The 24,349-nt window shown below is 43.4% G+C and overlaps 1 protein-coding gene across 3 annotated transcripts; it reads left to right on the forward strand.

Annotated features, from left to right (window-relative positions):
- Window positions 1-34: 34 nt before the first annotated feature.
- On the forward strand, window positions 35-24,349 carry SLC37A3 (solute carrier family 37 member 3). 3 transcript variants are annotated; one of them, XM_067308004.1, is made up of 15 exons: window positions 35-64; window positions 4,073-4,249; window positions 5,222-5,336; window positions 7,847-7,939; window positions 8,444-8,527; window positions 9,733-9,878; window positions 10,684-10,780; window positions 11,910-11,994; window positions 13,023-13,204; window positions 15,762-15,903; window positions 17,101-17,202; window positions 19,214-19,261; window positions 20,279-20,430; window positions 23,055-23,120; window positions 23,974-24,349. In XM_067308004.1, exons 2-15 carry the CDS (start codon window positions 4,149-4,151, stop codon window positions 24,064-24,066), a joined length of 1,506 nt encoding a protein of 501 aa, XP_067164105.1. In that variant the 5' UTR covers window positions 35-64; window positions 4,073-4,148; the 3' UTR covers window positions 24,067-24,349. The 3 variants fall into 3 exon arrangements, with proteins under 3 accessions (XP_067164105.1, XP_067164088.1, XP_013803519.1); XM_067307987.1 differs by lacking the exon at window positions 35-64 and adding an exon at window positions 151-397; XM_013948065.2 differs by lacking the exon at window positions 35-64 and adding an exon at window positions 502-773.

A 24,349-nucleotide genomic window follows, 5' to 3' on the forward strand; every position in this document is an offset into this window, starting at 1 on the left:
CGCCCGCGTGACTTCCTGAGGGCCGGGCCGGGCCGGGCCGGGCTGGCGGCGCCGGCGAGGCCGGGTGTGTGGGGCGGCGGGGGGGATCCCTTCCCGCGGGGCGGGGGACGCGGCGGGTGGCGCGCGGGGGGACGCGGCGGCCGTGCGGCCGTTTAACGGTCGCGGCGGCATAACAGTCGCCGGCGGAGCCCGCGCGTGCCCCGCGGCGGCCGGGGAGGCGGCCCGGCGCGGAGCTGGGTGTCGCCGCTCGGTGCCTCCCCTCCCCGGCGCGCTGAGGACGTGGCTTTTCGGTCACCGGGCGGCCGCGACAGCGGCTCTCGGCCTGCGGGGGAGCGCTGCCGGCACTGGGGCGGCCTCTCCGATCGCCGAGGGGAAGGATCCTGCTCTCGGGGGGCCGGTCAGTCTCCTAGGGCTGCGGGTTTGCCGAGGGAGGAGTGGGGGTGGGGGAAAAATGTGCGTTTTTGCTTTTCGCTTGGCGCTTCAGCGGGAGTTTTCCAAGCGCCTGGCGAGCTCTGGGGCAGCCCGCGGTGGGTGTGGAGCCGGGGCCGGCCCGGGGGGCCCTGGCGCCACCCGTGGAGAACCACGTCGCGTGGAGGCGGCGGGAGACGGTAGCAGCAAACGTTGGGAAGGCTGATGTATGTGTGGGGTTTTGTGGGTCTTCTGCGTGAAGGCACTTGGAACTGGCTGTTTCAGCAGAGGGGATTTTCTGCTGGTGTTAAGCGGCTGGTTAATCGTGGGCAGAGACAACAGACAAAATACTAAAGGGGTGTAATGTAAGTGTGTTATCTTCATTTTATATGTGTATATATGTACACGTATATTTATTCATATTAATTTTGACTTGATACTCATTGCCGCGACATGGTGAAATCCATTTTCTTCTCAGGCAGCATCCAGTTAGGACTTTTGGCAATCACATTACTAGCCGATGAGGTGTTTCATCTGTGGTAGTTGTAAGCTGTGAATGGTCCTGTGCGAGTTTGTGTTTGTGCCCTTTTTTCTTCCATTGATTTAGGAAGAAGGCATTATGAGGGTTTCAAAAAAATATTTTTGCTTGTTTGCTTTGCACTTTGGAAGTCCCAGGAATGTTAATTCTGGTCTTTCCTGCTGGCTTTGGAGGATGGCAGGGTGGTATTAAGGAAGTTTATCTTGAACTTAAGGTGTCTTGTTTTGACTTTAAGGGAAGGGATAAGGGAGAATGCTGAAAGCTTAACAAAGCTTATTCAAAATATTGATTAGTTGAAGGTAAATAGTTGCAAACAAACAGACAAGGTAGTCAAACACCCTAAAAACAGTCCTCTTCCTTTCTTAAATGCTTATGCTTCACTGCCATGGCTTCTGTGGTTTATCCTGCCTCCACATTTTTGCTCTTTCTACTCCAAATTTAATATGCTGTTTACAGTATAATTAGAAGACCAGTTTTTGAGGATGAACTCCTAGTTGTCTAATTTTCCAGGCTGGAGACGATGCCAGGTTGGAATGTGCAAAAGACTGGGTGAAGAAAGAAAAAAGAGAAAACAAACAAAAAACCACTCTATAGTTATTTCTACATTATAAATAAGTGAAAAATGTCATCATGTGCCAGAAGGTTTTCTTCTAGAAAGCTAGCTGAGATTGAAAAGTTGTGAAAAATAGATATTACAGTAGTAAATGCTATGAATATATAGGTGATTTTAAGGTCAAAACCAAGACTCAGTTTTAAAAAGGCTGCATATCTTGGACAAATAAGACTTATATTTGCATGTGTTGACATGAAGTGGGTAGTAAATCTCGGGCTTCAGGCTGTAAACTGATTACATGAGGAAAGAACTTTTTCCTCAGCATTGCACAACTGGCAGTGTTTTGCTTTCTTCTGAAGAACTCTGTTATCTTCTGCTGTTTGGTGGGAGGGGAGGGAGAAGCAGAGAAAGAGAACAGGCTCTTCCGTTTGACCAACAGACTGTATGGTTTGCAGGCCTGGAAGGACCTCAGTGCTGCAAATCAGTGCCTTGGGTTCCTTTCTGTACTTCATGCAGCCTGTGTATGCGACTTTTCACTGCCTGAAAGGGACTAACACTGTTTGATACTTGGATGGGTGCCAAGTTTTCATTCATCAATGCGGAGAAGTGATCTGGGACCTTAGATGGATGTGCTAGCAAAACTGCCTGCTAAGATGCCTCTTCCAAGGCTACCTTGCCTTCCCACAGCTCCAGCTGTAGGTGCTCTTTTCACCAGAGGGAACCCAAGCAGTGTAGATGCACGTTACTACTAGAGGGTGCTGGCAGACCTGGGTGGCCTTTCCTAGCTGGAAGGATGGGAGTGTGGCCCAGATAGACCTGGGCTGCGTAGATGCAGACTGTTTCTCAGATGTGAAACAGGCTTGCCGTGTTTGTCCTGGCTGGATGAGAATGGAAGTGTGTTAATTCAAGGATGGTGTAGGATGAACATGACTAACCAATTTCTAGGCTGAAGTTGGTAAATCTACATGCCAGTGTCCCAGAGACAGACTAGCTAGGTACCTATTACTCAGGATCTCCATGCCCTGCTCTGTTTTGCCAGTCAGATGTGGCCTGAGTTTCCATGGTGCTTGATATATCCAGTAGTAGCTGGAATCTGTTTAGTGTTCAGGCATGCTTCATCTTTGAGAGAACAGTTCTTACAGTGGAAGCTGGCCTGAAGAAATCTTTAAAAGTTATTGGAAGAAGGAGCAGTAGGTCTCAAGAAGTCTTTGTGAGCCAGGAATTCTGAAAAGAGGGAGGCTGAGCAGTGACTTGTAATTTATCCAAAGGAGATTGTGAAGCTGAACATGAAAAGTCTTATGTCAGATTTGCAAATCATTATAAGAAGCATCTGTGGATATGAAAGAATAAAAAGGAATTATGTTTTTTCTTATTCCATCGCTAATTCTTGTGGGGGGACAGGAGTAGTGGATTATTTCATCACTCCTCAGAATTCAGGATGTGTATGGTGTCTGAATGTCCTTTTAAAATGCAGCTCCCAGTGACTGATTTATCTAGCTATATTAAGCCACCTAGTGTGAATAGAATCAGGTTCTGCCTTCAGCAGTGATACCAGTGTATAATAAATCTTTCTTCACTGCTGTCTTGGTTGCACAGATACAAGTGTTTGTGTAGCTGCTTTGAAGGCTGCAGGGCAATCTGACTGAAAAGATCTCTGCCAAAAAAAAATTGAAAGGGAGGCACAGAGAGAGATTCCCCCACCTTCCTGCCCAGCTGGTTCATTTCCCAACCCTCATTGCAGATATGGTCCCTCAGCCACAGTTGAGGGAGTAGAATAGAATGGCATGAGCTAATGCTAAGAAACTGTTCATGCATCATAGCCTTTCCTCAGTAATGATAATATCTGGTATCTAGAAGTTTGGGCAGATGTCACCCATGCCCTGCTGATAGGGACAGTAAAGTATGGCTTGCTACGTGCTGCACTAATAAGTTAGTGACAGATGGAGCTATACTCTAGGTCATGAGAGTGAATAGGCAGGGAGTCTAGTTGTTGGATTTCAGCACTGTCCTCAGGTACTTTCCTTTTCCAGCTGTACAAATCCACTCTTGGGTATATCTTTCAATGGCATCTTAAAGAGGCAGTTAGATCCAAAACCATTCTCTACCAGTTACCAAATGCTGCTCTGTTGGCTTGTACTCACCAGTCTGTGGCCAGCCAGGTAAAGGTGGAAAATTAGCTTATTTATGATCACTCTGTAGTGTACCACATATGTAAATGGTGCAGATTGGTCTTTAACATGGGAACACCTCAGGTTGGTAGGTCCTGGGGGAACTCATTTGGTGATGGGCACTGAAGAGGAATCTGCTGGAAGCAGGGGCAAGAAATAGGTTGGAGTAAAAGCATGAGGCAGTACTTGGAGAATGGAAGTAAAAAGACATTTCTGGGCATAGAAGGTGTCATGGAAAGCACAGCTGATGAAATGAGTAGAGATGTGAACCAAACTGAAAAGGACTGGCATAGAATTGCTCCTGCTGAATTCCAGCTGTTTGCAGAACATCACTGTGTTTTATACTTCTGTTTAAATTAAAATATTTTTCCTTCTTTCTCCTCTTCCCACCTCCTTTTATTTAAGTGAGAAGAAAAATGACCTAAGTACCTTCCAGCCTTTGTGGCCAAGGGCAAGAGTGGGGGAGAGGGCTACCAGGAATATGGCTTTGCCTGGGAGCTTGGGGAGGCTGCCTGCAAACAGAGCCCTTGTATCGCATTGCACTCACCATCATATTACTGTGTTCCTGCTTACCTTCTTCAGGTAGGTTGAATGTATCTGCCCAGAGGGGTGCTTGTCTCACTGAATTTGGGGAGGTAGAAAGCTTGTCCAAATAAGGAGAGTGAAGGTAGGGAAATAGTCTTAACCTTTGGCTTTGAGCCTTGAAAACAAACTTAAAGCTAGTAGTAATAGCTGGTCTGGGAATCATGCGGTAATGGAGCTCAGTGTGCTATGCCCTTGGGGAATCCAGTGACAAACAGGGCTTGCAGCAAAGGACAGACTGACTGCACCAAACAGGCAGCACTCCATTGCAGAAGAGTTAAGGTGGGTGGTGGGGAGGAACTTGCAGAAACTAGGAAGGAAGCAAACCCTGATGCTCCGAACTCATTTAATGCATGGTCTGACTCATGGAGCACTGCCATTGCTGTTGGGGTCCTCTCATCTCCTGAAATTACTGTTTGCAGAGGGCTGACAGGCCTCTAGAACAGAGAGGCCTCTGCTTCAGACCTGAAGAAGGTCTCCCATGTTTGTGTGTTGCAAGCTTGTCTGTTACACCAACTGACAGCTGGAAAAAGATATTGCCTCTCCCTACAAACTTTGCCTCGCTGATATTGTTAGACCTTCGCAGCAATACTGCTACTGATACAGGCTCTCTTCCAGAGACAGATTAGGTAATGGTGGTTAGCCAGATGAGTACATGTTCTTTTTTTTTTCTTTTTCTTTTCTGTATTTTTCCTTCCCTGAGGAACCTAATTGTTGTTGTACAGTCATCTCCTCCTTTGAAAAGAAAAGAGGAGGTCCATTCCAATCAAGACTCTATTTCACATCTCCCCATGTGAACTAAACAGTGTGTCTGCCCATAATTTTGGGGTTCCCACGACTGACAACTATCCCCAAAACTGTCAGTCCTCCGCTACTCGCTGCTTAGCATGTATCTGAATTTTGAGTCCCACCCTTTCCTCTTTGACCTCCAGAGAAGACTTGACCAATGTGTGCTTGTGTTTTTTCTGGCAGTTACTCCTTGCTCCATGCTTCCAGGAAGACATTCAGTAACGTCAAGGTCAGCATTTCCAGCCAATGGACTCCCTCCTACCTAAACAATACAGCCCTTGAGCTCCAACCATATGAGGTAAGGACACCTGAGACTAGCAAGTGCAAAGAAAGCTGGGTAATTTCTTGTACACTTAGGTGGTGCTGAAGAGGTCCCTTTATTTGTTTGCTAGGGATGCTTGTCTGAATATGAGCGAGAACTTCAAGTGTCTTAGTAGTAGCTCTCTGGATTATCAGTTGTTGGCGAAATCTTTCCTAGTGTCCCCAGAGAGAAACTCCCTAAGGAGTTATGGTGTTCCAATGGAAATCGGGACCCCAGCAAAGTCTTGTGTAGTAGCCAGCAGAATGGAGAAGGTGGGGAGGAAGAGAGAGGGATCCTACCTCTGAAATGTCAGAGGCAGCAAGCACGAATAGTTATTGGGGTTGTGGAGAACTCTGTAACATCCTTGCTGTGGTTTTCTCTGTGGTGTGGGCATTGCCACAGCGTTAAAAGGTTGGCCAAAGTAAGAGAGCAGAAAACTGTCCTGAAAGTGCTACCTGCTTAACCTAAATTGATACTGAAGAATGACATTTGCTTGTGCCTCTTAGAGGTCTGATTTTCAAAAATGATAAACATCCCATGGCCATTGTCTTTAAATCCCAGCATCAACAAAAGCAATGGAAGTTTTGGCAGTGTTTGCTTGCAGAGAAAGAAGTTGTGTGCTGCTTCCATCCCACAAATGGGAATGCAAGATTGGATATACTGGCTTACTCCCATAGCCCTTTTAGGAATGTGTTTGGTTTTTAGCAGTGGCTGGTCCTGATGCTTTTGAGAAGTGGAAGAAATCTTATGTTAACAGCTCAGTCACAGCATGAGATCCATTAAAACAGGGAGTTCCAGGTGGCCAGCTGCTTGAGTTTTGTCTGCATCAGAAGTCTTTGATTCTTTGGACATTTGGCTGAAGAATAAATGTTGCCTTTGTGTATTAATTAATAACAGTAAAGTGGGCCTGTAACGTCTTCAGGATTTTATAATCTAGGAAAAGGTACTGAGCATCTTGGGGATGCTAAAACAAAGTACAAGGTGTTTATATTTAGTTCCTTAACTGACATTCAAAAAACTAGTATACTTTGGAAGACAGTTGCAGTATGTCTGGTATACGCATGACTTAGTGTTTGCTGCATGTTGAGGTTTATGTGTCTGTCCAAGAGGAAAGGTTAAAGTGGCCCTTCTTTCCTTACGGTATCAATTTAAGTCACCTTGGTTAGCAGTAAAGTGGATGGCGCATTTTGAGAAATTGATGGAACGCTAAAAATATGAACAGAGGCATCTCTTAACATGCTATCAGTTTTGAACTTTGATTTCTTTTTTTAACCACAGTTTCCTATTTTACTATTACGCTTAAGAAAAAATCCTTAAACAAAATGTTTTGCAATTCTTGCATCAATAGACTCTACTATAATTTTATTAGAAGGATAACCTAGATCTTTACTTTTCAACCTTTTAATATTTGTGAGTCCTGTGGAGGTTTTATAATGGATTTAAGCCAAATGACAATCTTTCTAAAACTCTTGATAGCTTGTAGACCTCCAGGAATCTGTGGTTAAAAGTTGAAAGCCACTGGTGTAAGTAGCTATTAGTGGTCTCAAGTGACAAAAACTATTTTTCAGCAGCTTTATTTTTTTCTTTGACACATGAGACTTAAGCAGAAGCTGTGTTGATAGGCCTTTCCTTAGTGTTGTCTGTACAGGGTATTTTCTTGGAGGTGGGAGTCAAACTAGGACTGATGATATTTGAGTGGATGCATCCGTGGGTCAGGTTTGGGCTGTATTTTTTGTTTGGTTGAGCTTTTTTTTCTAATGGAGGGGATGGTGGGGAGGGGGGAAAACTCTGTCCTGATTAACTTTATTCATTCTTCAGGTCATCCTCAAAACTTGCTATTTTCAGCTGATTTCACTAATCTCAGTTTGGGGATGACTGAGTCTTTTCCCTTGTTTGATCATATTGAAAATAAAATGAAACTTCAGGGTAAGCGGAAAAAGTAGAAACAAAATTAGTGGCCTGAGTTCATTGTAAATAGCAGTTTCCAACCAGTCTATTTCTTCCCATTGTTCCTTTTGTGTTTGTTCTTTCTGTTTGTGGTCTGTCATTTCTTATTATGGTTGTTGCCACAAATTCTTTAAGGGAATTACTCATTTACTGAAGACAGCAACATAAGTACAGAAGAGACATTGCATATAAAACAGAATATCTCTTTACCATATTATTCATTGAGATACTCATGGGTGTTTCTGTGTATGCAGCTGTCAGCTACATGCTTGTTAGAAATAGGGTTTGTATTGCTAATCATTTTTCTTAATCCAAGTGAGATTGGTGTTTCTCACTTCTGATTTGCTAGCTTGTCCTTTAAAAGTGAAGCAAGGTGGAAGTGGCTGTTTTCTATAGTACATGAAATAAGAATTGTTCTTGATTTGATAATTAAAATGTTGTAGGAATGGGAGGTTGCTGGGGCCAGATGCTATTTTGCATTGGAGTTGGGGTTTGAACTGAAGAAGAGTAGAATGAGCTCTGACTCTCCTTGTGTGCCTGATACAATTTTCTCCCTGTAGCTCTGGAACAGCAACCATTTATTTCCAAATGCAGAAGAAGCCACTCTCTTCTTGGGAACGTTGGACACTATCTTTTTGTTTTCCTATGCTGTGGTGAGTAACTCTAATTCAAAGCTGCCAAGCTTTGGTAGAAACTGATTAGGAAGATCATACCCACATTTGGAGGGGATGAATGGGATCTGCTGCTTGGACTTGTCTAGCATGAATGGTGTTTAAAAGCTTAGTACAGCAGCAGGTTTTTTCCTTTGGTTCTGTTAGTTCTGCCAGTGCCTGTCCCCCATGTGAAGGTGTTTGTTAACAAATGCAAGAGAAATACTATCACTCCAAAATTTTTCACACTCCTGTCATCAACTGGTGGAGGAGTAGTTCTATCTGTTCAAGTGCTTTCTGTTAAAAATTATTAAAAATAATAAGTTTAATGAACAATTTAGAAAAATAAGGGTTTCTTTGATGGCAGAAGAAGAGTTTTTTAGAACGAAGCTGCAGGCTTCATAACAATATCATCTGGGTCAACTTGACCCTTCTGTATCATTTTAATTCTTGCAGATCACTAATGCAAACCTTGTGGCTTTGTTTAACATGAAGTTTTGTTTTCAGGGTCTCTTTGTCAGTGGCATAGTTGGGGATCGCCTGAATTTACGCTGGGTTCTGTCTTTTGGCATGTGCTCCTCTGCTCTGGTGGTAAGTTGGAACATACTAGTGTGATTTAGAAAACTCTGTCTTAGGATTTCTGGATATGATTTTTCTTTAAGAATAATAGACTATTTAATAGGATCTGTAGCTGTATCTCAGTGGTCTCAAATTGTGGGAGTACCACATTAAGTAAAACTTAGAAGTGAGAACTTGTAAAACTTTGTACTGGAAACAGTTTATTACAAGTTTTATTATGTCAGATGTAGGTCTGCACAAAATTACTCAGCTCTTCCTAACATATCTATTTCTGGATACTTTGATGGAAGGAACTTCATAAATTTGAGGCACTGTCTAGACACTTGATGAATTGTTTTTGTACAAGGATTTGAACTTTTTGAGATGGTTTTGCATTATGACTGTTCTCCCGGTTCACATATGTTGTCGTCAAAGCTTTTCCTTCCAAACACAATCTGTGTTCTCACTAAGCGTACATCTGCTTATGTTGTAATTGGTGGGAAGGCATATATGTCACAAAAGAATGTACTCTTAAAACAAAAGAGTTCTTCAGTTTCAAGCCACTAAAGATAAGTGTGAATCAATTTTATCTCATTGTGGTTTTCTGGTTATTAAAGTAGTGGCAAAATGTGTGGAGTGTTCTTGATTTATCCTGTGACTACAAACCCTGTTATGGCCTATTGCGTTCTGCAAACACATGACTGCAGACATGCCTCAAGCACAGCGTGCCACGAAGTGTGTTTGTTTTGGCTAGTTTGCATTAGAGCTCTTAGTAATTTGAGACCTGGCTGTAGTATTTATGTTAGATTTTGCTGAGGGAAATGACTGCTCAGGGTTTTGTGTTTTTATAGGACCTTGTGAGTTCATATATCAGTACAATAGCAAATCGGAATGTTACTGTATCTTTAGCATTGTTGCTAAAAGTATTTGTCTCTTTCTTCTCCTCTCCTGTTATGACTGTGCTATTTACAAAAATAAGTCTTTTAGAGTGGAAGTGCCATGAGCTTACTTCTCTCTAGGAGTTGTTTGGGCTCTGGATTTAGTGCTGTCAGTGGCTCAGCAGAGGGTGCTATTACCTTTGAGCTGTTTGTTAAGCAATGCCAGGTCTGACTGTGGCCTAGCCCCTGTAGTGTCTTCTCCCTGAAATGTCACTACTACTTTTTTTTTTAAACATCCCTCCCTCCCCAGGTTTTTAGCAGTAGTCTCAGATTTTTTACGTTTTCTCTTCTCCTCTCTAGGTATTTTTCTTTGGCACACTCACAGAATGGTTACATTTCTACAACAAGTGGTTCTACTGCTGTCTCTGGGTTGTCAATGGCTTGCTGCAGTCCACTGGCTGGCCCTGTGTGGTTGCTGTCATGGGCAATTGGTTTGGAAAAGCTGGGTAAGTTGAATTTTCAATGACTCACTTATCTAACCTGCTGACCATTGCAGACTTAGCTGAAACTCCCAAACCAAAAGGCATAACTTTCTGTTTTGCCAGTCCCAGTAGAACTGCTGTACTTATCTAAAGAGACCTACAACAATTTAAGATTGACTGTCCAAGTACTAAACTAGTTATTAATATATACAAAATGTTACAGACCTATTGACTGCTCAGTTTCTTTAACACTGAAAAAATGTTTTCCTGTTAGGTCAGAATTAAAGTTATGTGGGATGAAACATAACTTTCTTCTTACTTACTTACTTACTTTATTTATTTATTTCTTTATTCCTGGAATTATATAACAGTTTGGTGTGAACACAGTTGTGTGTGTTAGAGGTAGAGGTCCTCACTTGAAAAGTCCCAAAGTGAGGAATGGCTGAATTTAAACCTTCATGTTACTGTAAAACCTGTTCCTGTCCATTTACCACTAAAGAAACTAGATGGAAACTGACTTTTTGAAAGGTTGTCTGTCACAGGACGGGTATTGCAGATGAGCTCCAGCCACAGCTTTAACTCTGTTGCCAGCTTGCCTCTGGTTTAGCACAGGTGCTTTAGGATAGAACTTTCCACACTTATTTATTGGTACCTGCAAGTTTTTCTGTGTTTTGCTTTAAGTGACATTTGATTCTCTTTGAAGAGGGCAAGGAGAACGCTATAATTTTATATGTAAATTAAAATTCATTCTAACATCCTATCTCTTTCTTGTTTCTAATGTCAACCTCTCCCCCCATACCTCCTTCTAAATTTCCTCCCCCTTCTGCAGGAGAGGTTTTGTGTTTGGACTCTGGAGTGCCTGTGCATCTGTGGGGAATATCCTGGGAGCATTCCTTGCCTCCTGTGTTCTCAAATATGGCTATGAGGTGGGTAGCGCTGTCTAGCTTCTAGCTAGGACTGCATGTCTGACTGGGTTATGCAGAGATTGGTTTCTTACCCTGTTACAGAGCAGATAATAGCAATATTTTTCTTCTTATCAGAGTGCGCAGTTTCATCATCTTGAATTCTGTGATAAGAAGCAATAGGCAGAATAGAAGAGTTTTCCTTTCATGACCCTTTAGATTCAGAAGCTATGAGCTTGAGACTTCCCTTTAAATGTGACTGTTTTTGAAGAGCCCTAGTGCCATAATGTACCCTCTTCTGATTTGGGTGGCTCAAAGTGCTCTTCAGATTCACATCTGTCACTGTTTCTCACTTAACTAAACTCACTGCTGCTGGATAGTGGTGAGGTTTTGACAGGCGGGGGGGGCATGACTTCTAAGTGGGAAGAGCTATGGCACAGCATTGCATTGCTATAATGTTCCAGGCAGGCAATTAGCAGAGGGAACATGAGTGAACTGGAGCATGCTGGAACACATGACCTGTGAGGAGAGGGTAACAGGGCTGAGCTCATTCAGCCCAGAGAAGAGAAGGCTTAGGGAATACTGAATAAGCAGCCTTCCAGTGCCTATAAAGAGGTTACTGAGAAATCAGAGCCAGGCTCTTCCCTGAGTTGCATGGTGGTAGAAGAAGAGGCAATGGGTATAAACTGAACCAGGAAAGGTTCCAAGTGGATATATGGAAAGTTTTTTCATTGTGAAGTTAAGGACTGAAACAAGGGCATGGAGTCTATAGAATCTCTGTCTTTGGAGGATTTCAAGACCTGACTGAACAAAGCTGTGAGCAACCTGGTTTGAAATCAGTGTTAACCCTGCTTTGAGCAGTCCCTTCTAACCTGGCTGAATCTGCAGTTCTGTGTTGGGTGAGCTCCTTCCTCACCGCTGTCATCTCCATACACTAAAACCTTTCTTTCAGTGTGGTTTTTCAGCTTAGATAGAAGCAAGTCTGTTCAGGGGGTGCAGAGATTGCTTGTTTCCAAGTTAAATGGATGTAGTCTGGATTGTTATTGCTATGTTTACTCTCTGACAGGGTTGGAATACAGGAAAATCCTTGTTGGTCAGGGATGCCGGTGTGACTGAAAGCATTTAGAAAAAATAATCTTTTATTTATATTCAGTATGCTTTTCTGGTGACTGCCTCGGTACAGTTCGCTGGAGGAGTCATCGTCTTCTTTGGGCTTCTAATTTCACCAAAGGAAGTGGGTAAGTAGAAGAGAGTTCTACCATTTTAGTCTCTTTGTGGAAAACAGGTTTGCATCTTTCTCTTTAGTACTAAAAGTGCTGCTAGTTCTGACAGTGCTTATCCTCAGAGCTCTTCTGAAATGGTGTTGCACTTCTGTGCATTTAGTGGAGTAAATGCTTTCCTCACCAAGATCACACTAAATGCTGCCTTGGATCATGTGCCTGGGTATTTTTAAAAGTAAAATAAAACAGCCTGGTTCTAAGGTCTCCATTAGGATATGCCTAGTTTCCTGTTTTCCTTCCTGGAAAATTGGTATTTTTTTAACAATCAGTAGGAGCAAATCATGGCAAGCTTTAACTTTGCACGACGAAGGGAAAGTGCTTTGTGTGCACATGACTCCTTCAGCCAATTAAATAGTGCTCATGTGGGGTAAATGTCCTGTTCTGAGAAGATGGTGGGCAAGGCAGAGTGTGACAGGAAAACAGAAGAACTTTGGGGCTTTGACAGGGCTGTGGAGGTTTCCCAGGTGTCTACAAAGGCTATAATGTTGGTAGCACTAAAGTAGTGGAGCATGTGGGTAAGCATTCAGCAGCTCGGAGAGCACAGGGCAGTTCCTAGGCCTTCTGCTGCGGAGGAGGCGTTAACAGGTGGCAGCTGTCAGAGTAGGTGCTAGCGCACTCAGCCTCTTTGCTCAGGTGAGGTTATGCCCAGGAGACAGGCCCAAGGAGTCCAACTGCAAAACAAGGGGGAAAATGCACTAATTTGTTGTGTCTTCCAACAATGGCCAGACACTCAGAACAGACAAAGCCGACGCCAAGATCAGAGAGAATACTTTCAAGAGTACTAGAAGACAAAGGGTAGAAACTGGTGACACTTCAGAACACTATCTAGAAGAGTTTCTAAGCCAAAGGAGGATGGAGGTATGGGAGAGCAAGGGAATTGCTAGAAGGGAGAATTTCTTAAAAGAAGCAAGTGTAGCTTTAAAGTGGGGAGAGGGTGGACTGGCTGTGGCCCGTTGTTCCTGTTGTACACCCTTTGTATAATTTAGGCCTTCCTGAGCTTGGAACAGATGAAGAAGGCAGTGCTGAGGAAGATGCCAACAGACCTTTAATGGATGATAATGATGCAGATGATGATGACTGCAATTACTCTATTCAAGCAACTGACACTGATAACCAGCCAAAGGCCATTGGCTTTTTCCAGGCTTGTTGCCTTCCAGGTGTTGTACTGGTGAGGACTTTTAGCACACAGATTCTTGAGTGAGGTCTAACTTTTTATGTTGTTAAACACATATCTGACTTTTTGTGTTGTCAACATTTGACATTGACATGTTGACCATGTGTTGTTGTTGACATCTGACTTCTTATGTTGTTAAAACCTTCGGGGTTGGGACTGTTATCCTTGTGTGTATGCATTATAATACTATCCTAATATGTGGTTGCATGTCAGTCTTCCTGTTGGACTCTTGCTTCATTTGGTGCATGTAATGAGCCAACTGTGGTAGTAGAGAGTCTACCTTTTTTGATCCTGAATTTAGAAGGGAGGCCATTAGCAAAGCAGGTGGTTGTAGATACTCTCTTGGTAAGGTAGCTACTCGTTGCCCTGAGGAATGGGATTCTTACTGCTGACTGAGCATCACAGAGAACTCTGTGGCACTGGTATTTGGGTTTGGTGTTTGTGTGTGGTTTTTTGTTGTTTTTTTTTAAGTGCCTTTGGGCAGAAAGCCTGAAAAAGCCTTAATCAACATGATGTATTATGTGGCAAAGTCTTTTTATAAACAACTGGCAACAGGGCCTGGTGATGCAGTTTCACCATTAGCTTAAGCTGAACTGAATCTTGGTTACATCTCCATCCTGTCCTTTCTGTCAGAACTTGTACTTCTGCATCAGCATTGTTGCCCAATTCAAGTATTTGGTTCAGCTGAAAAATTAATCTGCCAAAAAAAAAAAAAAAAGATATTTTTCCTGTGCCAGTAGGCCATGTGTCCCCTGAATACTAGAGCTGGTACAAGAAAGGGGGCAAGGAGGCTGGCTCAGTAATACAATATGAATTCTCTTGATTGATCGTGAAACAGAACCACTGAATGGATGGTGCTGTCAGATACCCTTAATGAGTAAAGCAGTTGGTGGTTGCAATTAAAGTAACACAAAATGTAGAAGGGGTAGGTAGATTGTCAGCATGCAGAGTGCTGGATAACCACCACTCTGTGGTGTTGCTGAAGACCTGGGTTCCGGGATGGCAAAAGGAAGTGAATTCTCTTGAGGTCTTTCCTAATATGGCACTTTATATGGCTCATTTTTCATTATGCTAAGAATGGGATGATGTACAAAGAACCTTTAGGCGAAATATGTTGGCAGTAGTGAAGGCTGCCTAAGCTGATGTATGACTTTTCTTCACTGGCCAGAACATAAGGAGGTACCAAACAACTGATGTTGCTGTTTTGGTACTTGAGATTCTGAGGGTGAGCTCTCTGTGCTAACCCAGCCATGTGAACACCTCTGACATGAATCTGTGAGTTTTATCTGATGTCAAATCAGTGAGTGAGAAACCACATAGTGAGAGAACCTCCAAAGCCTGGTCAAAATTATACAAAGATATTAGTTGACAAATTTGTCTGTAGTTTCTCTCCTCTTTTACTGATGAATGATATGATAAAAGAGTTTTAGTATAGACAGATGTCCCATGGGCCTCTGGAAATTCAGTGTTTAATTGGTCTGGCAGTTGGCTGACAGTTTCTAAGTGTATTGTAATAAATATAGCTTGGTACAGTGCAGCTCTACGTACCAGAGCCAGCAGAACTCTAGTGAACATCACTGTCTTACATGTGTGGTGAAGATTGCTTTGTGACCTTTAAGAGTGGAAAAGCATTGACAATACAGCTAAAAAGGGTATATTTATTAAAAGAATCTACCTTGAGAAGAGATGATTTGCGGGCTTTTAATATATCAAAATGTCTGCTTGTTAAAATCCAAAGACAAGTGCATGTGCACAGTCCCAAAAGCTGTGGTCCCAACAGGTTATTCCATCTTCATTTGCCTCTTCAAATATGGGTTCCTTCAGCTGCCATGTCAGTGTTTATCAGGAGGCCGTACTAAAACAGTGTGCCTTATCCTTCTGCATGCTGGCCCTGCAATCCCCCAGAAAGAACCATTGTCGCGTGTGGAAGCTCTAAAGGCAGAGCTCTCCTGCTAGCTAAGGAGAATTTGAGCCCAGCAGCCAAGAGCAGGAGGCTGCCTCAGTGTTGGGTTTGGAGGCCTGTACTTAGCCTTGGCCAAACCTTTCATCTTGTATCCTGGAATACCTGTCTGGGGATTATGAACAAAGATTTTTCTTCTGGTGCTGTAACCAGGTGAGCCTTCTGAACAGCAGAAGATAGCACAGAGAAACTGCTTCACATAACTTTTCTCATCATGATGCACAGATGACTAAACCTCAAGCTTGTTTCATGTCACACAGTTGGCTCCATTTTCTTTAGTAGGTGAATTAAAAATGTTTTTGTGGGGGGGGGGGAGAGAAAGCTTGATGTTAGTTCTTCTCAAGGTTACACTGACAGCATTTTAACTCTCTGCATTCAGTGAAAAGAAAATAACCTTCCTGGCAATGATTTTCTTACTCTTGGGTTCCCTTTGATCAGTATTAAGCTTTCATAGTGCTGCCTCCTTATATGAAATGCAAAAGCACTTCCCGCTGAAAGCTTCAGCTGGGTCCAGAGCTTTATGGGAAGAAGCAGAAATGCAGTTTGCATTTCTCAAGTGCTAACTGCTTGCTGGCTGACTCTTTGTTCCAGTATTCTTTGGCCTATGCCTGCTTGAAATTGGTGAATTACTCATTCTTCTTCTGGCTGCCCTTCTACCTCAGCAACAACTTTGGATGGAAAGAAGCTGAAGCTGACCAGCTCTCAATTTGGTATGATGTGGGAGGAATCATAGGTGAGTGATCAAGTGAATGACATTTTTCTGCAGTTGCCCTGTTAGTGTTTGAAAATGAAAGACAGCAAATGCAGCACAGAGCAGTCATGCCTAGTGGGATCTAGCTAACTGAATATATAAAAGGGCTAGTTATGTATGTGGCTGCTTGACTGTTTTCTAAAATGCAGAGTATGTGAGCGCCCTAAAGAGTTTATATAAGATTTAAAGGGTGCCATCTTATTCTTGTATGGTACCCCCTGCAGGCATTTTTCTTTATGTGCTAGGACTTTTGAAGGGTGCCATGTACAAAACAGTGCTCCAGTGCTTCCTACTTCCTTTCTGACAGGTACCCTTGAGGGAGAGGTTAGACTTGGACTTAGTGGGTTCTGTACTGTCCCTTCAGCGCAGAGCTCACCAGAGCAGGCATAACTGTGTTGTGAAATCCAATCTAATTGCACTTGTTTCTGCTTGCTGCAGAATCTGCTCCTGTTCCTCCAGAATGTAGTGAAGAACATACTGTCTGTCTGGGCTTCCACTCCCCAGTGTTCAATTTCTTGCTTTATACCCTAGTCCAGTTAGCCTTCATAGAATCAACATCCTTGTTCTGGTCTGTTCAGGGTCAGTTTTTCTGCATCTCTGGCCTTTTCTGTATTAGGCTTTCCCCAAATGTCCTAGTTCTTACCAGCAGAGCAGTTTCTACAGAGGTGGCAGTGATGCGTATGCTGATCTTTGTCAGCTATTGGCATTTCTTACAAACCCTACACCTACCCTGAGTAGGTGAGACAGCAGGAATGAGACCTCTGTGTGCTAGTGCTTTCCCTTTGAAGTAGAACTTCCTTTTTTGTCCACTTTCTATTAAAGAAACCAGCCACAATGTTAAGCTTGCTCAGATCAGGAGTTGTGGTTGCTGTGATGGTCCTACAGGGGAATGAAAAGAAAAGCAGGATCATTGCATGCCAATAAAAGAAATATTTCCTGGGAAAACAGTATGAGTAGTTTGCTCTGCTCTGTCCTGGCCACCTAGGTTTGCTCTTGCCTCTGTCATGGGCAGTAAGGGCAGGAGACTTAGTTTTCAGAAGTATAGAGAAAATGTATTTTCAGGAGTATAGAGAAAATGTACATTAATGAGAAAGCAAGAGGCCACTGCACTCAGTGAAGTGACCCAGTGTTGTTCAAGGTGTTAGCATCCTGGGCCTGATGATGTTTTATTTTTTGCAGGTGGGACCATCCAAGGTTTGATTTCTGATGTGCTACAGAAGAGAGCTCCAGTGCTAGCAATTAGCCTGCTCTTTGCTGTAGGCTCTCTCTTTGGATACAGCCGTGAGTATGTTTTTGCTTCATGGTGATTGGAAGCTCTTTTGATACTTTAGGGAGAAACAGAACACAGCCTGTTCTGATCACGTTTGGCTTTCTGGTCTTGAAACTGCTTCTGGATCACTATGGCACCTTTTGGTGTATTTTGTTTGAACTGTGACACTGCATAAAACTATACTGAGCTTGGAATCCAGGAATTGGGGAGGAAATCTGTTCTCTGGTTAATGAGGTGGAAAAGAATTAGCTGAGTAGTTGGGTTGCCATGAAGTGGTGAGTGATGGCACTAATCCTTCTCCAGTGTCAGTGAAATTTCTGGCATTGTCGTTGTGTCAAAACTGCAACTGGTAAAGCAGCAAATCTATCCCAACTCTAACAGGAAAGGGAGTCTAGGGACAGAGCTGCGCAGGAGCGTATCTACTACAAAGAGGCAGACGCTCTTAGACTTCACCCCTTATGCTTCTGTATGTGGTGAAATCTAAGAGTTTCTCCCTCTCTGGTGGTAGATAGAGCTCTCAGTGACTGATGTTTTTGTAAGGAGCCTATCAGGAAAACTGAGTAAAAGGGCAGGCAGATCTAGTTTCTGTGAAGTAATGGCTGTGAAGCTATTGTAAGGGTAAGGGGTGTGCATCTGCAGTGGTACCCCTGCTCTCCGGTGGTACCAGAATGCTTTAACTCCATTGCCTGTCACTTCACTCCTCTGTGTCTTCCCCCGTCTGTAATAAAAATGAAGTGGCGATGCAGACCTTATTCTGTAGAGCACTTTGAGGTCTGTGGGTGGAAATCAATGCCAGAGCTACACATGAACAGTAAAGCATGTGTTTCTGAAGCGTGCTGACTCAGCTGATCTCAAAGTAAGGTCAATAGGGAATCATCCTTAAATAGTAAGGGTTAGGTTTGGTGGTGTTCAGTGGAGTTTTGTAGGCCCTTGTGCTGACTCATTGCTTTCATCAGTGAGTTGGAAGCAATATAAAATCGTTGCTGATAGCACAACAGCCAGAGGTGCAGGTGTCTTGTGCTTAATTCAGAATGCACTACTGCCCAGCTGGATACAGAAGGCTTAGACAAGTGATACAGAGTTACTGCACTGGATAATTAAATCACCATCAGCCAAACTAGGGAACATTTTTATGCTCTTAGCCTGCTGCACATCAGAGTGAAAGCAGGCCAAGAATATATTAGAGGGCTGCAGTTTGCCTTACGCATGATAACTTGGCTGTGTGTGGACCCTAAGTTGTGGTTGAGAGTAAGGAATTCAGGTGATGACTGGAAGCGGGGTATCGAAGAAAACAGTAATTCTGAAAAGCACTGAGGGATTGTAGTGGAAAAGCAGCTGCGTATATACAGTATGATGCTGTTCCTGAAAAGGCAGACAGATCAGTTGGATATCCAAGTGTGGTTTTGTAAGGAGGAGTAAGGAGATTGGGTTTTGTGTTTTTACCCTCTTGTCCAGCATAGTTTAGATAGTTATTGGATTGCTACCTCCAAATTTAATATTTGCATTTTAAAAAGGATGGTGAAAAATTTGGAACAAGTGGAAAAGATGATTCAAGTGCTAAAAGGAATACTTTATGGTCGGAGAGTTGGAGTTGAATCTCTCTCACTTCCCCAGAAAGACAGAGGAAGGATTCTCTTACTATGCAGATGGATTTTCAAGGAGAGTAAATGCAAACTCTGTCTCATGAAAAAAGGCATAATGAAAGTTGGAAGCCAGAGCCAGGCAAATCTAGTATAGAGGCAGGGCATAAATGTCTGATGGCAAAAGCGATTTTCTGCTGTAAAGTGCTGTCAGGGAACTGGTGGATCTTCAGTCTCTAAATGCCTTTGCAAGAAGACTAATCTTTGTACAAGTCTCCAGTCAAATAGTAGTTACTGTTGTCAGTACATGAGTAACTGAATGAAATTGAGCAGATAGTTCAAACTGGATATTTGCATGCTTCTTTCTGATCCTAAATAAATAAATTGCTTTCTCAAGTTCTTTTTTTTTTTTTTTTACACTCATCTGATCTTTCTCCCACAGGTTCTCCAAACAGCAAACCTATCAATGCTGTGATCATGGCAATTACAGGTATCATGTAAAATACCACTGTTACCCTGGTAGAAATGTACATTGCAGAAGAATCAGCAACACCAGCATCAGGTGGCGGTAATGCATTTGTGTGTGCTGCCATCTCTGCTGGTTTTGCAGAAGGAGTAAAAGCTGAGGTCCAATTTATGGTGCTTTTGGAATGTGGCAGTAGGAAAACTAATTTGCAGATGGGGGTATAGACTATATAGAATAAGGTATTGGAACTATAAAGCTCTGCCTTATCTTGCTATGATAGAGACAGATTTATGCCAAAAATACCTAGCAGTGATCTGTTATCTAGAGCATGGACACATGCTAGCTGCTGCTGTCTGTGTTACAGGAGCAATAATTTCTGGTAGAGGGGTGAATATATGGTGAAGTTGTGAGCTGTAACAGCTAAATTCAAGGGTGTTTGTCTGTCAGAACCCCAGATGCGCTGCGTAACGTGAAGGGTCACAAGTTTTCTGTGCTACCAGACGTACTATGCTGTGTTACAGAATTAAGATTAGCTTGCACGAATAGAGCCTTTCTCTTGGAACACTCCTACTTCAGAACTCTCTGTTGTGTGGAGTTTTTTTTTTCTTCCATCTCTCCATCAGCCCCTGGAGACTGAGGCTATAGCATGGGGGTGTGCTACTCCAAAGTAGAGACCTATCTTTATCTGCTTCGTGTTGAGGGTTTGCTTGTGCACGCTCTTCAGCAGTAGCTTTCTGTATTCAGTTCAATGCATCCTGACTCTTCTTGCAGAGTGAGCCACGTCCAATTATTTTGGTTTTGCTGTTGGATGAAAATGTGCATGTTGGCTATTTCCGTGTGCATACTCCATGCACACAAGCTGTGCTGCAACTGTATGCTTCAGCTGTGACAGTTAATTTCTACCTGCAATTAGTCTGAGGTCACTGTACATAAAATTCTGATCCTGAGGTTTGCGTGATAGAAAAATCTGTGTTTTTAAGATGTTCTGTTGAGAATCCCCCTGCTTGTTTTTCATCAAGGCTGTTTTCTTGGCAATTTCAGGATTTTTCATTGGAGGCCCCTCTAACATGATCAGTTCTGCGATTTCTGCTGACCTGGGTCGTCAGGATCTGGTCAAAGGCAGCAGTGAGGCTCTGGCAACAGTCACAGGAATTGTGGATGGAACTGGTAGTATTGGTGCTGCAGTGGGCCAGGTGAGGTGAAAATAAAATATTTTGAAATTTGTTTGGGATTTTTGTTCAAAGGTAAGGTAACAGCAAAAACCTTTGTTTAAAGGAAAGTTTACCTATGTAACCAACCAAAAATGACATACTTATCACAAACTTAACAGTGTTTACAAGGTAATTTAAAATTTGCTCTTATTTGCAGTTCTGGCTGGGTAGATGAGGGGAGAGCAGTGGATGTTGTCTACCTAGACTTCAGCAAGGCTTTCGACACTGTCTCCCATAACATCCTCATAGACAAGCTCAGGAAGTGTGGGCTAGATGAGTGGACAGTGAGGTGGATTGAGAGCTGGCTGAATGGCAGAGCTCAGAGAGTTGTGATCAGCGGCGCAGAGTCTAATTGGAGGCCTGTAGCTAGCGGTGTCCCCCAGGGGTCAGTACTGGGTCCAGTCTTGTTCAACTTCTTCATCAGTGACCTGGATGAAGGGACAGAGTGCACCCTCAGCAAGTTTGCTGACGATACAGAACTGGGAGGAGTGGCCGATACACCAGAGGGCTGTGCTGCCATTCAGAGAGACTTGGACAGGCTGGAGAGGTGGGCAGAGAGGAACCTCATGAAGTTCAACAAAGGCAAGTGCAGGGTCCTGCACCTAGGGAGGAATAACCCCATGCACCAGTACAGGTTGGGGGTTGACCCGCTGGAAAGCATCTCTGCGGAGAAGGACCTGGGAGTGCTGGTGGACACCAAGTTAACCATGAGGCAGCAATGTGCCCTTGTGGCCAAGAAGGCCAATGGTCTCCTGGGGTGCATCAGGAAGAGTGTTGCCAGCAGGTCGAGGGAAGTGATTCTCCCCCTCTACTCAGCCCTGGTGAGGCCACGTCTGGAGTACTGCGTCCAGTTCTGGGCTCCCCAGTACAAGAGGGATGTGGCACTACTGGAGCAAGTCCAGCGAAGGGCTACAAAGATGATTAGGGGACTGGAGCATCTCTCTTATGAGGAGAGGCTGAGAGAGCTGGGCCTGTTTAGCCTGGAGAAGAGAAGGCTGAGAGGAGATCTTATCAATGTGTACAAGTATCTGAAGGGAGGGTGTCGAGAGGATGGGACCAGACTCTTTTCAGTGGTGCCGAGCGACAGGACGCGAGGCAACGGGCACAAACTGAAACACAGACAGTTCCATCTGAACATGAGGAAAAACTTTTTCACTGTGAGGGTGACAGAGCACTGGAACAGGTTGCCCAGAGAGGTGGTGGAGTCTCCTTCTCTGGAGATATTCAAAACGCGCCTGGATGCAATCCTGTGCAACGTGCTCTAGGTGACCCTGCTTGAGCAGGGGGGTTGGACTAGATGATCTCCAGAGGTCCCTTCCAACCTCAGCGATTCTGTGATTCTGTGATTCCCTTTTCTATCTAGGGCTGTCTCTTACACCTTGTAAATCTAGCACCGCTTGCTTTGATAGTCCTCACAGTATGCTGCCAGGGATTTGAGGACTAGACAGTTGCAGAAAAGGAAGCTGATAGTGTGCCTATCGGACATTCTTATTTCTCAAATACAAGATATGACTATGTGGAAGAGCACAGTGGTGCTTTGGGGAGAGGAGGACTTACTAGAAAGAATGAAGCCAGTTCTCTCCCAGACCCTCTCTAGTGCTGGTGAAATACCAAGGACTTAGGCAAGGAGTACAAGTTTCTATACAAACTCAAATCCTGTTTAAGAATTTGTCATTTATTGCCTAATAAATACAATTGTTTTGTCTTTCTTTCATAGGAAAGATGCCACTTAGTTCCATTAAACATGGAAAATTGCAAGTGTCTTGTGGACTTCTTAAAATGCACTGTTACACTCAATTTTCTTGTTATATTGTCTTCAGTGTTTTCGCCTTCCTCCACACATACCACTCAAACTTACGTCATCATAAAAACTGGATCTTTAATTCTGAAAAATTTCACCGGTCTTCCTATTCTAACACTGCATTTATTTCAAGAGAGACAACCATGATGTCATTCTGGGGGTGTATGAATAACAGCAAATGCACAATGAATGTGCTAGAAATCAGATCCTGTTTTGTGCTAATACAGCCGGTAGTGAAGAAGAGAGGCCCTTGTACAGCAACTGAATATAAATCTGCTAATAAGGAATACATTTTCTTTTGTAGCCTGTATAGCCCTATTGAACTGGGATGTGGTTCAAAACGGACTGTAGTCTCAAGTATCTTGCCTGCGATGAAGGGTTAAGTAGTTAGTGGTTGCACAGCTCTTGAAAATGGATCCTGTGTAATTTATAAGCCATTCTAGAGCTTTTAGTTCTTCTGAGAGTGCTTATATCCACTTACGTCCCAGTGTTCTGCACAAAAAACTTGTATTCAATGGAGTCAATTTGTCACCTTTGAAACTGCAGTTCAGTTCTGTCTTTATGCTGCTATGAGTTACTGTAAAGCTTCAGGACGGTATCTCCACTTTGCTGAGACTGTGGGTTTTATACAGAAAGGCTGCTGTCCTAAGTCATCTATTGTGTCAGGGAAAGATCAGCTGGAGGTTTTGTGATCAGCTTTTTATTGAGTGTTAACAGCCCACAAATTCTAGAAAATGAAAGAGTGGTGTCTGAAAGTCATGCTTATCTTCATAATTTCAATAATTTTTCCCCTCTCTCTTTTTAGTATCTAGTGTCTCTGATCCAGGAGAACCTGGGATGGATGTGGGTTTTCTATTTCTTTATTCTAATGGTAAGAAATCTCCTTTTTCTTTCTTTTGTCAAAGTTCGACCTGCAGTAGAATGTTTTTGCAGGAACCTGAAAATTGTGACCTAGGTATGCAAGGTGTTCCTGCAGCAGCTGCAAACTCTGCCTGCCGTTCCCAAGGTGATCTCTGGTGTGCCTTTGCCTCAGGATGTCTAAATCAACCAGGTTCATTTTAACTCCTTTAAGGTCACGTTGCCCAACAGCAACTGGGGTTGTGGCAGAGAGAGATTTGAAAATACTTGTCTAAAAATACCTCTATGCAATTCCTAAAGCTTACTGCATTTGACTTCCAGGGCAGGGTTTTTTTCCCCTTTCATCACCATGGTACGTGATTCCTAATATTTTCAGGGAGCTGAAGTTAAGCTGCTTGCTTATCAGCCCTTCAAGATTAATGAAAGGAGTGATGAGGATTTTGAAGCTAAAATTAATGCCTTGGCCTTGTATGTGGGAGAGGAGACAGTTCAGGCCCTGATCTTCTCAGCATTGCCACAGTGGTGAATGCTGTACAAATCATGCAGTATAGTCTGTGGGAAGTGCCAGGAACTGTCTTTACATCTGTGCTGACAAGTGAAAAAGCCACTTTGGTTACCTTCAGAGGCAGCCAGGAGGAAAGCCACTAAGGAGGTGAAGAGCACAGCTTCTTTATGAAAAGAAGATCGCGACAGTCAAAATCACATATGCTTTCCTTCAGGCTCAGTCTTTCCGTCTGCAGGGCTGTTTTGTCATCTCTTCTCTTACCATGTCTTCCTGTGCAGGCCTTGAACCCACACTGCAGCACAGGATGATTGTGGCAGTGTTTGCTCTGCACTAATTGTCCTGGGTATGTTTCTTTTCACAGACAAGTTCAACTGTCCTGTTCATTTCACCATTAATAGTGAGGGAGATCAGATTGCTTCTTCATGAACGGTACCCGCGAATGCTGGCTGGATGACTCCCGTTTCCACTGGATGGACTGTTGTATGGACCTGGCAGCTGGGAGACTAATGAAAACTCTGAGAGACTTGTTTGTTACATCCTGCAGGTTTGGACTAATTCAGAATGGCTCCATGAGACTTGATTCACCTGCTTTTGTGAGCTCAGTATTGAAATACCAAATACCCGAATGGCCTGAGACCATCCACACCATCGAGCTGCTGATCTAAGCTAGACAATCCACAGGACTGGTGTAGGTCTGCCAGATTCTTCCATGTCAGCAATCACACTAAGATCTTCTG

This window comes from Apteryx mantelli, chromosome 1 (genome assembly GCF_036417845.1).
Source record: "Apteryx mantelli isolate bAptMan1 chromosome 1, bAptMan1.hap1, whole genome shotgun sequence".
In the NCBI taxonomy this organism is placed as follows: Eukaryota; Metazoa; Chordata; class Aves; order Apterygiformes; family Apterygidae; genus Apteryx; species Apteryx mantelli.

What these genes read in the sequence shown, in the direction of transcription:
- SLC37A3 (XM_067308004.1), top strand. Translation starts at nt 4,149, where the DNA reads ATGGCTTTGCCTGGGAGCTTGGGGAGGCTGCCTGCAAACAGAGCCCTT. An exon ending in TGATGTGGGAGGAATCATAG is followed by an intron (nt 15,904 to 17,100) that starts GTGAGTGATCAA and finishes TATTTTTTGCAG; the next exon opens with GTGGGACCATCCAAGGTTTG. An exon ending in TGTGATCATGGCAATTACAG is followed by an intron (nt 19,262 to 20,278) that starts GTATCATGTAAA and finishes TGGCAATTTCAG; the next exon opens with GATTTTTCATTGGAGGCCCC.